General features: G+C 41.0%; 1 protein-coding gene across 2 annotated transcripts; it reads left to right on the plus strand.

Annotated features, from left to right (window-relative positions):
• The first annotated feature begins 1,458 nt into the window (after window positions 1-1,458).
• On the plus strand, window positions 1,459-9,964 carry pdcd4b (programmed cell death 4b). Of its 2 annotated transcripts, none has more exons than XM_041966461.1 (12): window positions 1,459-1,519; window positions 1,981-2,090; window positions 2,472-2,789; window positions 4,552-4,646; window positions 5,167-5,280; window positions 5,379-5,600; window positions 7,145-7,242; window positions 7,864-7,978; window positions 8,540-8,647; window positions 8,801-8,911; window positions 9,007-9,146; window positions 9,237-9,964. In XM_041966461.1, exons 2-12 carry the CDS (start codon window positions 2,048-2,050, stop codon window positions 9,295-9,297), a joined length of 1,425 nt encoding a protein of 474 aa, XP_041822395.1. In that variant the 5' UTR covers window positions 1,459-1,519; window positions 1,981-2,047; the 3' UTR covers window positions 9,298-9,964. The 2 variants fall into 2 exon arrangements, with proteins under 2 accessions (XP_041822395.1, XP_041822406.1); XM_041966472.1 differs by having other exon boundaries at window positions 1,493-1,534.
• Window positions 9,965-11,625: the final 1,661 nt, after the last annotated feature.

Raw genomic sequence — 11,625 nt, forward strand, 5'->3', positions numbered from 1 at the left:
TATAGCGAGGCTATAATATTTATTTATTTTTTGTTTGTTTATACATTTTCTTAAAGTTTTTCCATTGGATTGTGCGTGATGACATTTATTTGTTAGTTTCTTTTTGTTTGTTTTTTGGAATAGGAATGTATTTACAATGATTTCTAATGACTGAGAATACAGACTTTAACAGTAAGGGCTAATGTTAGTCCATTTGCTGAGTTAAATTTTACTCATCCTAACTACAGTACATTTACAGCTGCAAAATGACTTGAAGTATGTGCCAAGGAATTTTTTTCTCAGTTAAAGAACTGAGGCAGATTCTCAGGTTTGTTGTATTTGTTGAACAGATTTCAGTTATTACACAACATTTGCATTTTTATTTATATGTCGGGCTTTAAAGGGTCTTGCTGTTTTTCTTTTATCTTGTGTCAGTTTGTGCACTAAAATATCCGTCAGGTAAAATGTACATCATTTGGATTGATAATGATGCAACTATGCAAAAGATGTTTTCTTGAAGTTTTATGTCGGCCTTAATTCATAAGACAACCCCAGTCACATCTGCCAACATATGTAGTGCTTTAAGTATTGAAGACCTTAAACTGGACCATGTTTTTAATTTATCAGAGTTAAAAAAAAATGAAATATTTCATGTTACAGTAATTTGCTCAGAGGGATTATTAAGACCGAATTTGTTTTTGTATACTGTGAATACTCATCCTGTGACATCAAGTGTTATTTTCTGACAAACTTTTCATATGATTTCTGATAACATAAAAACTTGAATAAACGTTTTAAACTTATTTCAACAGGTATTTTGCTCATAACTCAAGTGAATATTGCATCTAAAATATGCATGCTCTGTGGTATTATGGTAGTACAGTCATGAACACCACCCACAGACAGCACACCATCTTTCCATCCATTTCCTGCTGTTTTTATGTTCAGACTTGAGTGGGTGTGTTGATAAAGGGCTCCCCCAAGTGTTGAGGCACAAAACACATTTGCGTGCTGCTAAAACTAAATCTCTAAATAGACGTGTAAAAATCAGTTTGGATATTTGACATTCATCTTTTCCAAAGTTATTGTCCTTTAAAAAAAATAAATAAATAAAAAGATAAAAATAAAAAGATAAAGATAAAATAAATTAAACTGAACTGAACTAGCTGTTCAGGATGATTAACATGCTTTGGCCAGAAGAACAGAGTCAATCAATCATTATTGTCATATTGTCATCTCCATCATCATCAATTAACCAGAATGTTGGAGTTAAAGTGGCAAACAGGCAATTTTCCAGAACAGAAAGAGCTGTTCTACAGTGCGGCCGATAGGGGGCGGCAATCTTTCAGCCACATAGACCGAGAGAACATGCGAGAAGAAAATCCCGTGTTGCATTTTCATTGGTCCCTTGTTTTAAAACCCCACATACCTCCAGCCAATCAGAGATGGAAAACATAGTCCTACGTGCTTGAGTTGCTGGGTAAATGAAACAAAAACAACGGGGTTTGTGTCAGAGTTTGGAGCGTGAACGCAACAGACGGTCAGTGATTTTATTGTGAGTTATCTGCTCGACCGAGCAAAGGAGATATTATTGCATATTTTACGTTATTTATGTCAGTGTTGTCGAGGATTGAACGATTTTATCGATGTCACGAAAAGATGTACTTGCAGTTTAGATTTAACGTTAATCTGGGGCTTCCACAATACACAAATGACGACTCAGCGATGTTTAAGAAGGTCTGAAAATGTAAATGTGGATTTTGAGTATGTGTGTGAGTAGCAGTGTCTTTATATTTGCAGTTAGGAAGTCAGCGTTTTGTCTTTTGGCGCAGCTATTCCCTTTAACAGAGAACATTGAAGCTAGCCTAACGTTAGCCATTGTTTACCAACACTGACTTTGAATGAGTGGGGGGAGGGGCGGCTACTGCGTCGTACCGTGTCTGGGCATGTTATTAACGCGTGTCTGCGTCTGAAGTTTCTGTTTCCTTTCGGACGTTGCAGGTATCATTTGAGTTTTATTCCATTTTGCTCGGTGCTCTGCTGCAAAATCTGATTTCTTCTGTAAAACATGGCAACTGACTGCGAGGCCTGGCTGAATGCAAACCCCGTCGGTAAGTGAGAGCCAGTCACAGCGATTTAAATGCTTCATCAGCTGTATCTGATGTAGGGCACTGGGACTTTTTCATGCGGAAGTGGTTGATTGCTTATTTCTTGCACTGCCTGCAGTATTTGGGGTTCCTGAATTTGTCATTGATTTCATTCTGCTGTTTATCCTACAGTTTGTGGGTGACTGCAGATAGAGATTGACTATAGTGTACTGTAAGAGTTTATTGTGTTTGCACATCCCTCTAAAAACAACAAACAAACAGTGACACACGTATGTATCAGCTCTAATTTCCCAGATCTGATTTGCACTTAGATGCTTCTTTCTCATAGTTTTGGAACTTTAACATAAACTCTCCCCCATTCTTCCTTCCTTCCTAATCCGACAGAGGCAGGGGACCAAAGCGACTCTTTTGCATCTGGAGACGAAGACAATGGAGAATTAGTCATCTGCAACAAAAACGTCAACAATGAGATCAATGGCAACTGGTTGTCCTCGTCCAGCAACAGTATTCAAGAAGCACGCCTCAAGGCGAAGGCCAAGCGGAGGCTGAGAAAGAACTCCTCCAGGGACTCGGGCCGGGGGGACTCTCTCAGCGACACTGGGGATGTGGTCAGGGGAACCTCGGTGGCACCCACCAGCCCCAAGAGCAAGCTGCTAGACAGAAAGTCTCGACTGGGCAAGGGAAGAGGTCTGCCAAAGAAAGGCAAGAGGATTTACCATTTTCATGAATGTAGAAGTCAGTCCATTTTTTTTTTTAAAGTATGGCAGTTTGATAATGTGACGTTTCCATGTAACTATGTGACACCAGAGAGATCAAATGTCTCAGTTTCTCCCATTTTCAAAGGATGACCATTTGCTGGTCATTGCCAAAGGTGACTAAAAGGTAATCAGAGAGCCACTGGCATGTCAGTGCTACAAAGGGAAGGTCTTTGTCACAATGAGACCTCATGTTGCTCCTTCTAGGAGTCATAAACCAGTTGGCATGTACACAAATGGCCAGGTGACATCACACCTGTTTCAAAGCACCCTTTTCTTTTCTGGCAATCTGCTCAGCAAAGCTTTTCTGGAAATTTCGATTAGAAGTCAAAGAATGATCTTGGCAACATTTGTGTATAGTGTACCAGAAGTTGCTTTGCTTAGTGATATTCTGTCCCTGCATTGGGTGGGATGTGGATATTTCACATGCTGGCTGTTATCTTAAAAGCTACTTTCATATGGTCTGTGTTTGCTTGTCCTGTATAGGAGTTTGATTTATTATCTGTTGTTCTGTCACTGAAGTGAGATGCTCTTGTTTACCAGGGCACAGTGATAGCTATAGATAAACTTTTATTGGGTGCGATAGTATTGCATAATGGCTTGCAGTCACTGTGCCTCCTTATCCAGTTTACAAAACAAACCACGCATCATTCCTCTGACCTGCCTTCTCTCTGCTTGTCACTGTTTTTGATAAGTAACTGTGGTGCATCACAAGCGCATAAGTAGATCAGAATTTGGCGAGTGTCAACATCTTCGGATAGTCGAGCTGTTTCACACTGTGCATCTGCATTCAGTGATGTAAGCATTCAGTGTGTATGTAGACTGTAGAACAGTTCAGTCGCTTTGCTCTTCCCATGGGCAGTGGAACTGGAGCAAGTGTAGTTTCTCTTGGCACAGCGTCTGGCCATTTTCATTTTTCTGGTTACATAACAGAACTGCTGCGCCAGTGGAGCCCAGTTATTTGAGATCCAAGCCCTCCTGCATTAAATGTTCATGCATTACATTTTTGAAAGACAAGTGCAGTGGATGTGCAGAATCTCTGGCGAGAGCAAAACAAGCACGCCCCATGCTTTAATGCTGAAGTGGGACAGGTTTGCACATCGATGTGGGCTGAGCTAAATATAGTGCCATGTCATATGCCACATACTGGGTGGGACTAATGGAGGTTTCGAAGCATGTGACACAAGCTGCTTGGTACAGGGCTTCTTAAACTGTCTGCAATCTGCTAGTGCTGACCTCAGACCAAGCAGATTTGTTTGTGTGACACGTTCAAAGGCATTACCTCCCCAAATAGAGGGATTATATAACAGCATGTTTGGTCCTTGGGTTAAAGAATCTGTCATGGGAATTAGTACAGATTATACACACTGATAATGATCTGTATAACAATTGCAATATTATTGTACCAAGTATAGTGTTACCTTTGTTGACCAGTGGACAAGCCCTTCCAGAAGTCTAACTCGTCTGTTCTGCGTGCGATGATGTACTTAGACAGGGAGTGATTGTGGGGTTTGTTTGGACACAGAAATCCTACAGTAAGTGGAGAATCACCTGTAATGTGAGTCCAACACAGAGCACCTCCCCGCACATTTAATGTTAAATTACTGGTTGACCTTTTGTCAAACCATGTCCACCATCTCACCTTAACATGAGCGATTGGAACGTTATCAAATATCATGTCTAACATTGTCTGTGACCTTTGTCTGCAGGCGGGGCTGGAGGAAAAGGTGTATGGGGCCGATCTGGTGAAGTTTATGAACCGGAGGAGGTGGATGAGAAAGACCCCAACTATGACGAAGCTCAGGTACTGACTGTGGTGTTGATATTGCACATCTTCATTATGTGTTATGTGTTTCAATTAGCACGATAACTTGGAAAATCTAGTGCAATCCATTTCACAGCCCTGCAATAAGTATTATTCATGTGGCGGCTGTAATGTGTAAATGCTTGATTCCACCGGGTACAGCTGCAGCACGTTTCAGATGCATCCCAGAAGCAGCTCTCTGCTCTGCTATGCTAAAAATACGTGACTATTTTTGATAGAAGTTAGGTCAAACTGCACGGGGCAGATTAGGCCAACAGGAAATCAGACTGTAGAGAGAATCTGGTCAGTTTTCAAAATAAAACACCCTGTGCAGACCCCTGATAGTACATAACCTGTCAGCAAAATCAGCCAGGCAAAATGTTCGGTTTCTGAAAATTTCCTGGTGGGGTATAGAGGCGTGTGGAAGATGGAACACCACCACCTAAGTAGACATAATAACTGTCCGCTTAGGTGTAAGTAAGTAAGATGTGAGACCTGGAATGTGATTGTGTTTTGGCAGGAAAACTGTGTGTATGAGACTGTGGTTCCCCCGCTGGATGAGAGGGACTTTGAGAAGACAGTCATCCCCATTGTACAGGAGTACTTTGAACATGCAGACACAAATGAAGTAGCGGTAAGGAAACAACCATTAAACCTGCCAATAGCAACAATGGAAAGGCATGAACACAACCTTTAAGCCCGCGCCAAGTTGACGTCTCTCTCCACATCCAGGAGCTGCTTGCAGAACTGAACCTGGGGCCCATGCGGAGCGAGGTGCCCTCGCTGGCTGTATCGCTGGCGCTGGAAGCCAAAGCCAGCCAGCGGGAGCTCACCTCCAGGCTGCTGGCTGACCTGTGCGGGTCCGTTTTGTCCCGCAGCGACATGGAAAACTCCTTTGACAAACTGCTCCGAGAGCTGCCCGATCTGGTCCTGGATACACCCGGGGCCCCACAGGTGAGTCTCCTGAGTCTGCTGGTGTGTGTACACCTGTAGCTGTGACTCATTAGCAACAATAAGGCGAGCCCCTGGAGCTTCAGTAAATCCAAGCATTTTTTTCCCCTGTTATTTGCGTTATAGGACATTTATACTTTTTGTTGCCACGTCAGACATTTTAACAAACAGATCAACAGAACTGGCTCATATCTGTGAACAGTGAGCACACAAGTCACGTCAGAGTCAGAGTGTAAAATAGGCTTTCTGTTTGGGTTTTTTCTCAGTCTGTAGTGAAGCAAAAGGGAACAGCAGTGTGGTTGTGTGTGTGTGTGGTTGTGTGTGTGTGTCTGTGTGCAAGCAAGCGTGAAAGAAAGCGAGCTGATGGCGTGTGTATATTTGAGCTCTTTTCTTTTCAGCCTGCACAGACATGAGATCTCTGGCCTTTGTCTGTCAGGCAAAATGCAAGCTCAGCGAAGGACGCTCAAAGGGTTATTGGTCATCCTCCCCCCACACCCTCCTTTCACAGCCTCAGTTGGGCTCCCAAGTCATTTCTCACAGTTCTCTGTGGGTTTAAAGAGGTGTTATGACTCTGCACTGCCCTACCTCCTCCCTAACCCGCTACCTCTCTCTTGCTCAGTTTCTCTCTCTCTGTCTCACACACACACTTTGCACACTCCTCTTGTGCCTGCCAGTCTAGCCACAACCATGGGTCAGATGAGACGTAGCTGCCTCTTGTCTGAACAGGAACAATGATCAGTGATGAGTGCAGGCTTTGTGGAGACCAGAAGAGCAAAGCCAGCTCTTTTCGGTTCCCTAAATCATGTGCTCACACTACTGTAAACAAACACACACACACACACACACGTGCCACAGAGGCCACTGTCACTGTCAGTGATTTCAGTGTTTTTGTGGGGCCTCCAGTGTTGAAGCACTGGAGGAAAGAACTGAAAGAACTTTGTTATTGTGAACTAGTCATGTATAACAGCATTGTTGCAGGTATTTGCTCGTTGACTTGATTTTTGTTTATTTGTTTGATTTAAAAAAAAATACTTTTTTAAAGGCGTGGATGAAGTGGATCATGATATTTTATATATTCTCATGCACCAAAAACTTATTTTGTTTACTGCTCTGAGAGGACACTGTTCCCTGAACCAATGGAATAAAACACTAAGCATTATTTATTCTTAAATGTGATCTTGGCCTTTTCTATATAGAAAACGCACAAATGAATTCCCAGATTAAATCATCTAAATAACAAAAAACAAAACACTGAGCCATAAAAATGCCACTGTCTTTCTGCACTAAAGTTTCTCACTACATTCCTGAAATGCTTCTGCAAAAAAAGTGTCAGTTATTCATGAACATGAGGCCCTTGACTTTGTGCTACAGGCTACATCCATCAACTTTTGAAATCACATTAAACAAAGGACCTGCTCTGTGACGACGGGACAGAATAACTGGTCTAAGAATTAGGTTTCTGTCAAACTGTGCTTTGTTCAATATGGTGCTATGCAATTTGTTCCCGTTTGGTTACATTTTTCCCCATTTTTGTCTTTACTGTCCAGTTGGTGGGCCAATTCATTGCACGCGCTGTTAGCGACCAAATATTGTCCAAGAGCTACATCGAGGGCTACAAAGGCAGAGTTGACTGTGAATACACAAGGTATGTGGTTTGTAATTTTAGTTTCCTGATTTCCTGTTTTACACCATTGTCATGAAAGTCTTGTCATGAGATAATGTCTGGGTTTGAAGTGTTTGCAAGTGAGATTGACTGACTTCTAAAGATAGGAGCATATTCAGTCGACAATATCATACAGGTGCTTTCATGTAAATATAATAGCCATAGCTTGAAGTATAGCATAAAAACAGTGGTCACTTCAGGAGGGAAGGTAAGAAAGAGCAGGAGAACCTGAACTGTTCTTCGGGGTTTGTCTTAGTGCATGTAAACAAGTGTAGAGATGCATTAATAAAGCAAATAGAATTAAGATATTGTGCATTTTCTAGGTCACATGTAAGAGAAAAGTTAGACCGAAAATGTCTTTCAGTAAGTACGACAACATGATAAACAAAGGTTCTCAAACAATACATGCAACTTTTGTGTCAAAGCGGGAACATCAGTAAAACCGGTGTAATGAATATGGCCAGCACTGGTTTTTCTTTGCGTTAGATGCAGTTTGTTCACTGTCGGTCGAGGACAAGGGACAGGAATTAATATAGGGATGAATGTTAGTGTTGCAGTGTTACAACTTTGCCCCACAAACCTTGCTCGTCTTTTCTCTTCCAGGGCGGCATTAGACCGGGCGGCGGTGCTGCTGAAGATGAGCCTGGGTGGCCTACGCATAGATAACCAATGGGGGACAGGCGGGGGCCAGAGACCTGTCACACAGCTCATCAAAGAGGTATATTACATAAAGCAGACACTGGTAGTAGACCTGGTCTTTGGTCTTTATGTTCATTTATTTATGTTCATTTATTTATGTTTGGTATTGTTGTTTTTTATTTCTCCTTTTCCAGCCAAAATTCAGTAGAACTGTTTCTAAATTGTGAAGAAGGCTGTGAACACAAAGGAAAAATGGAACTAGGAAATGTACTGAGAAAGTACCCTTTTTTTTCAACTGTCATTTCTGTGCAAACACTGTTCCAACCTTTTTAATACAGCACCCAGTTGACATACAGCTCCCAGGTCCTTTTCCCAAATGCTCAAGAACAAACAGTACTACATTAACTCTTTTGTATTGATGTACTGGTGTACTTTTTTTTCAGCAGGGGATTTCTTAGACTATTAACTGGGATACTGTGGTTTATAATTCTACTGAAAGAACCTCAACATACCCCAGAAATCCCTACAACTATGACTGATGGTTGCTTTTTCTTTCTTTTCTTTTTTACAACTCTCTGTAGCTGTATGAAAAATGAACCACAGGCTAATAATTGTAATTTCCTGTCCTCTGTCCTGTCAGATGAACCTGTTGCTGAAGGAGTACATCCTGTCTGGAGACAGCAAGGAGGCTGAGAGATGCCTGAGGGATCTGGAGGTTCCCCATTTCCACCACGAGTTTGTCTATGAGGTAATCCTTTTGCTTTAGTGTGAAGCAGAACATCCCAGCCTGGTCTCAACTAAAATATTTAGATAAAATAAGTGCAAAGTGCTCCTAGGAGATGGTATCAAAGGGTTTTGAGTATTAATACAAGGCTGTGAATATATCTGTTATTTCACCCAGGCAATAGTGATGGTGTTGGAGTCCAAAGGAGAAAAAACATTCAAAATGGTTGTGCAGCTACTCAAGTCTCTCTCTGTCTCCTCTGTCATCACTGTGGACCAAATGAGAAGGGTAAGGTGCCACCTGGTGTTTGAATTACGCACTGCACACACTAATTTACTTTTATAAGGTCCTGTTAAATGTACAGTGTTCCTTTTTCCTCGTAGGGCTATGAAAGGGTTTATATGGACATTGCTGAAATCAACATTGATGTCCCTCGTGCATACTTCATCCTGGAGCAGTTTGTTGATAAGAGCTTCAGTATGGGAATCATTGATGTAAAGCTAAGAGATCTTTGTCCCTGTCGGTAAGTGCATGCTGCTGATTTTGACAGACCTCAAACTCAGCTCTGAAGGGAGTTTTTTTTTTTTTAATAATGTGTTCTATGTCCTGTCAGGGGCCGGAAGAGATTTGTCAGCGAGGGAGATGGTGGTGTCGTCAAAGTTGAAAGCTACTGAGGAGTCCTTTTTATGTGCCAGATTTCCTGAAAAGAAGACGATAAAGCTACGTTTTTACTCGCATATTTTTCAAAATAGTTAGGTACAATACAGTCAAAAGAATGTACATTTCTGAAATTGAGGTGAGGTAAAAATAACAAAACAGAACTGCACTTTTGATTGAAACTGAAGTAGATGACTTCCTCCAAGGTGTTTCAGTATAAACATTTACATAAGCTAACCCTTAAAGTGCCACACCTCTCAGTGTCAGTCATTCCACGTTGTTTTGTACAGTATTTTCTTGATTTCACTGCCACTCCTTTTGTGTTTTCTAGAAAGCAGTGTTTGTACAGAGATGACTGGTTTGTGTCAAGAGCTTTATAAAGGGGTATTAAAAAAAAGGGGGGGGGTATCAAGTTGGTTAAATGCAATACTGGCTCCCCAACTAGCTGCTGTTTCTATGCTGTGTTTGACTTTTTTTTTCTTTTTACCCTTTAAATTGCACAAAGGTGTCATTATTGAAGGTGTCAAGACATGAGTACGGTGCAAACACAAATACCAGTCTGGTATCTTCACAAAATGGTGTTTAGAGTGTTTATTTTTATATCTGGGGAATACTGGTGTGTGAAATGTACCACGTATTGCTCCTTGTTTGTTCATTAAATCGCTATTAAATAATCCAAGACTGTTTTTGTGACTGTCATGATGTTAACACACAATACTAACAACATGTTACTACATGCAGCTTAACTTAACTTTCTGCTACTTAACTCTTTGACGTGAAACATTAATTGCTTTGACCTACAATCAATCAACAAGAAAGCGGCTAACTGCTTTCTCATTTGCATTAATGCCATTTTACAAATGCAATAATACAAATAGAAAGTCTGAAGTCTTATGACTCTGAGCTAACTGCACTTGAAAAACTCAACCAATAGATGTAATCCTTACTAATGACAGGGAGTAGAACATTCATTAATGACTAGTTAACAGCAAGACTTCTGAGAGTGGTTAAGCTCAGGCGACTACACTCGCAGCTCTTCCTTAGCTGATCCGCTCTGAAGCCAAACATTAGTAACTTCTTGGCCTTGCTCTTCACTGTCCTTACAAGTGCTTGTTCTACCAGTGCTTGAAAACGCTGGGTTTGTGCCATTCATCAAAAGGAATTGTCTGCCAATTCGACTGTTCCTGCTGTTACGAATCCTCCATTGGGCATCTACTGCAACTGCTCCCTCATTGCCAGTTCCTGCTGTTTGACGGCCTCTTGGGCCTCCATCTGCATCTTCTCTAGTTTCTCCAGAGTGACTGATTTGAGTGGGAGCAGTTTTGGCTTACACAGAATCATGGTAGGGACATCTTCCATGGAAAGTTGCCCTGTGGATGTTGCCAAAACAAAAAAAATGTCCACATGAATTCTCACATTTCATCAACTAATCTTGGCTTAATTGCAAATTAAAAGACTTGGCTGGATTGTTGCTATTTTTCACAAATGCCTCTTGCATAGTAGCAGTGAGAAATGTTCTAGCGTTAAATAAACTTTTAAATAAAGTACTGCAACTATGAAAACATCACTTCCAAACAGGTTCGCGGTTACAATTGTGTCCCTCTGGTATGATGCAGCCCCCAGGATTTTCAAGGTTGGTGCAATCGGGAGGGTTGTCATATTTGTTGACCCTCAGTTGTGACTCATTATGCAATTGGTCACCAGTGTTTTGTTGCACTGATGGTCAGTTCTTACCAATTACTGTCACTGCATGAAACATCTAGAAATTTTACACAACTGGTGCTCTGCCCCTGAACAGCTTGAACACATTAAAAAACATTGCACTTTTAAAACTAGAGATATATTGCTATCATGCTATGGTGCTGATTCAAATTACATAACTGTTTATACAGCAACAATGTAAATGCTGTTGAGCTGTGAAAGAGACTGTAAAGAGGGAGCACACAGTACAGAACACCCACTGACTAATTTTGCAAGCTTTTGCAAATTTCTAAACAGTTTGTATGTTGTATTGAGCTCCACAAACAATCTTTTGTTTGTGACTACTGCTGTCCAAATAGCTGACCATTGTGGTACAGACCTTGTTTAGGCAGAACTTCTCTGAAAAGTGACTTGACTTCTGGCATTGTGTCTTCTGAGTGATTGCTGAAAGGTAAACATATTAGTTTATTACACTTAAAATGTTTTCCCTAACGTATATTAATAAAACCAAAGTATTAACGGGTAGTGCACTTAATATCTGTGAATGTAAGCAGCACTGAGAAGACAAAGATTTAAAAAAGAAATTGACACTGTCATTAAAATAGCTGCTTGTTGTTGTTGGATATTTCTCCGTTGATAATGAA

The sequence above is a fragment of the Chelmon rostratus genome, chromosome 3 (genome assembly GCF_017976325.1).
Source record: "Chelmon rostratus isolate fCheRos1 chromosome 3, fCheRos1.pri, whole genome shotgun sequence".
Classification (NCBI taxonomy): Eukaryota; Metazoa; Chordata; class Actinopteri; order Chaetodontiformes; family Chaetodontidae; genus Chelmon; species Chelmon rostratus.

Excerpts from the sequence above, each read along its gene's own strand:
- pdcd4b (XM_041966461.1), top strand. The coding sequence starts at position 2,048 with ATGGCAACTGACTGCGAGGCCTGGCTGAATGCAAACCCCGTCG. Across the intron at positions 2,790-4,551 it reads AAGAGGTCTGCCAAAGAAAG|GCGGGGCTGGAGGAAAAGGT; the intron begins GCAAGAGGATTT and ends CTTTGTCTGCAG. Across the intron at positions 5,281-5,378 it reads CAGACACAAATGAAGTAGCG|GAGCTGCTTGCAGAACTGAA; the intron begins GTAAGGAAACAA and ends CTCCACATCCAG.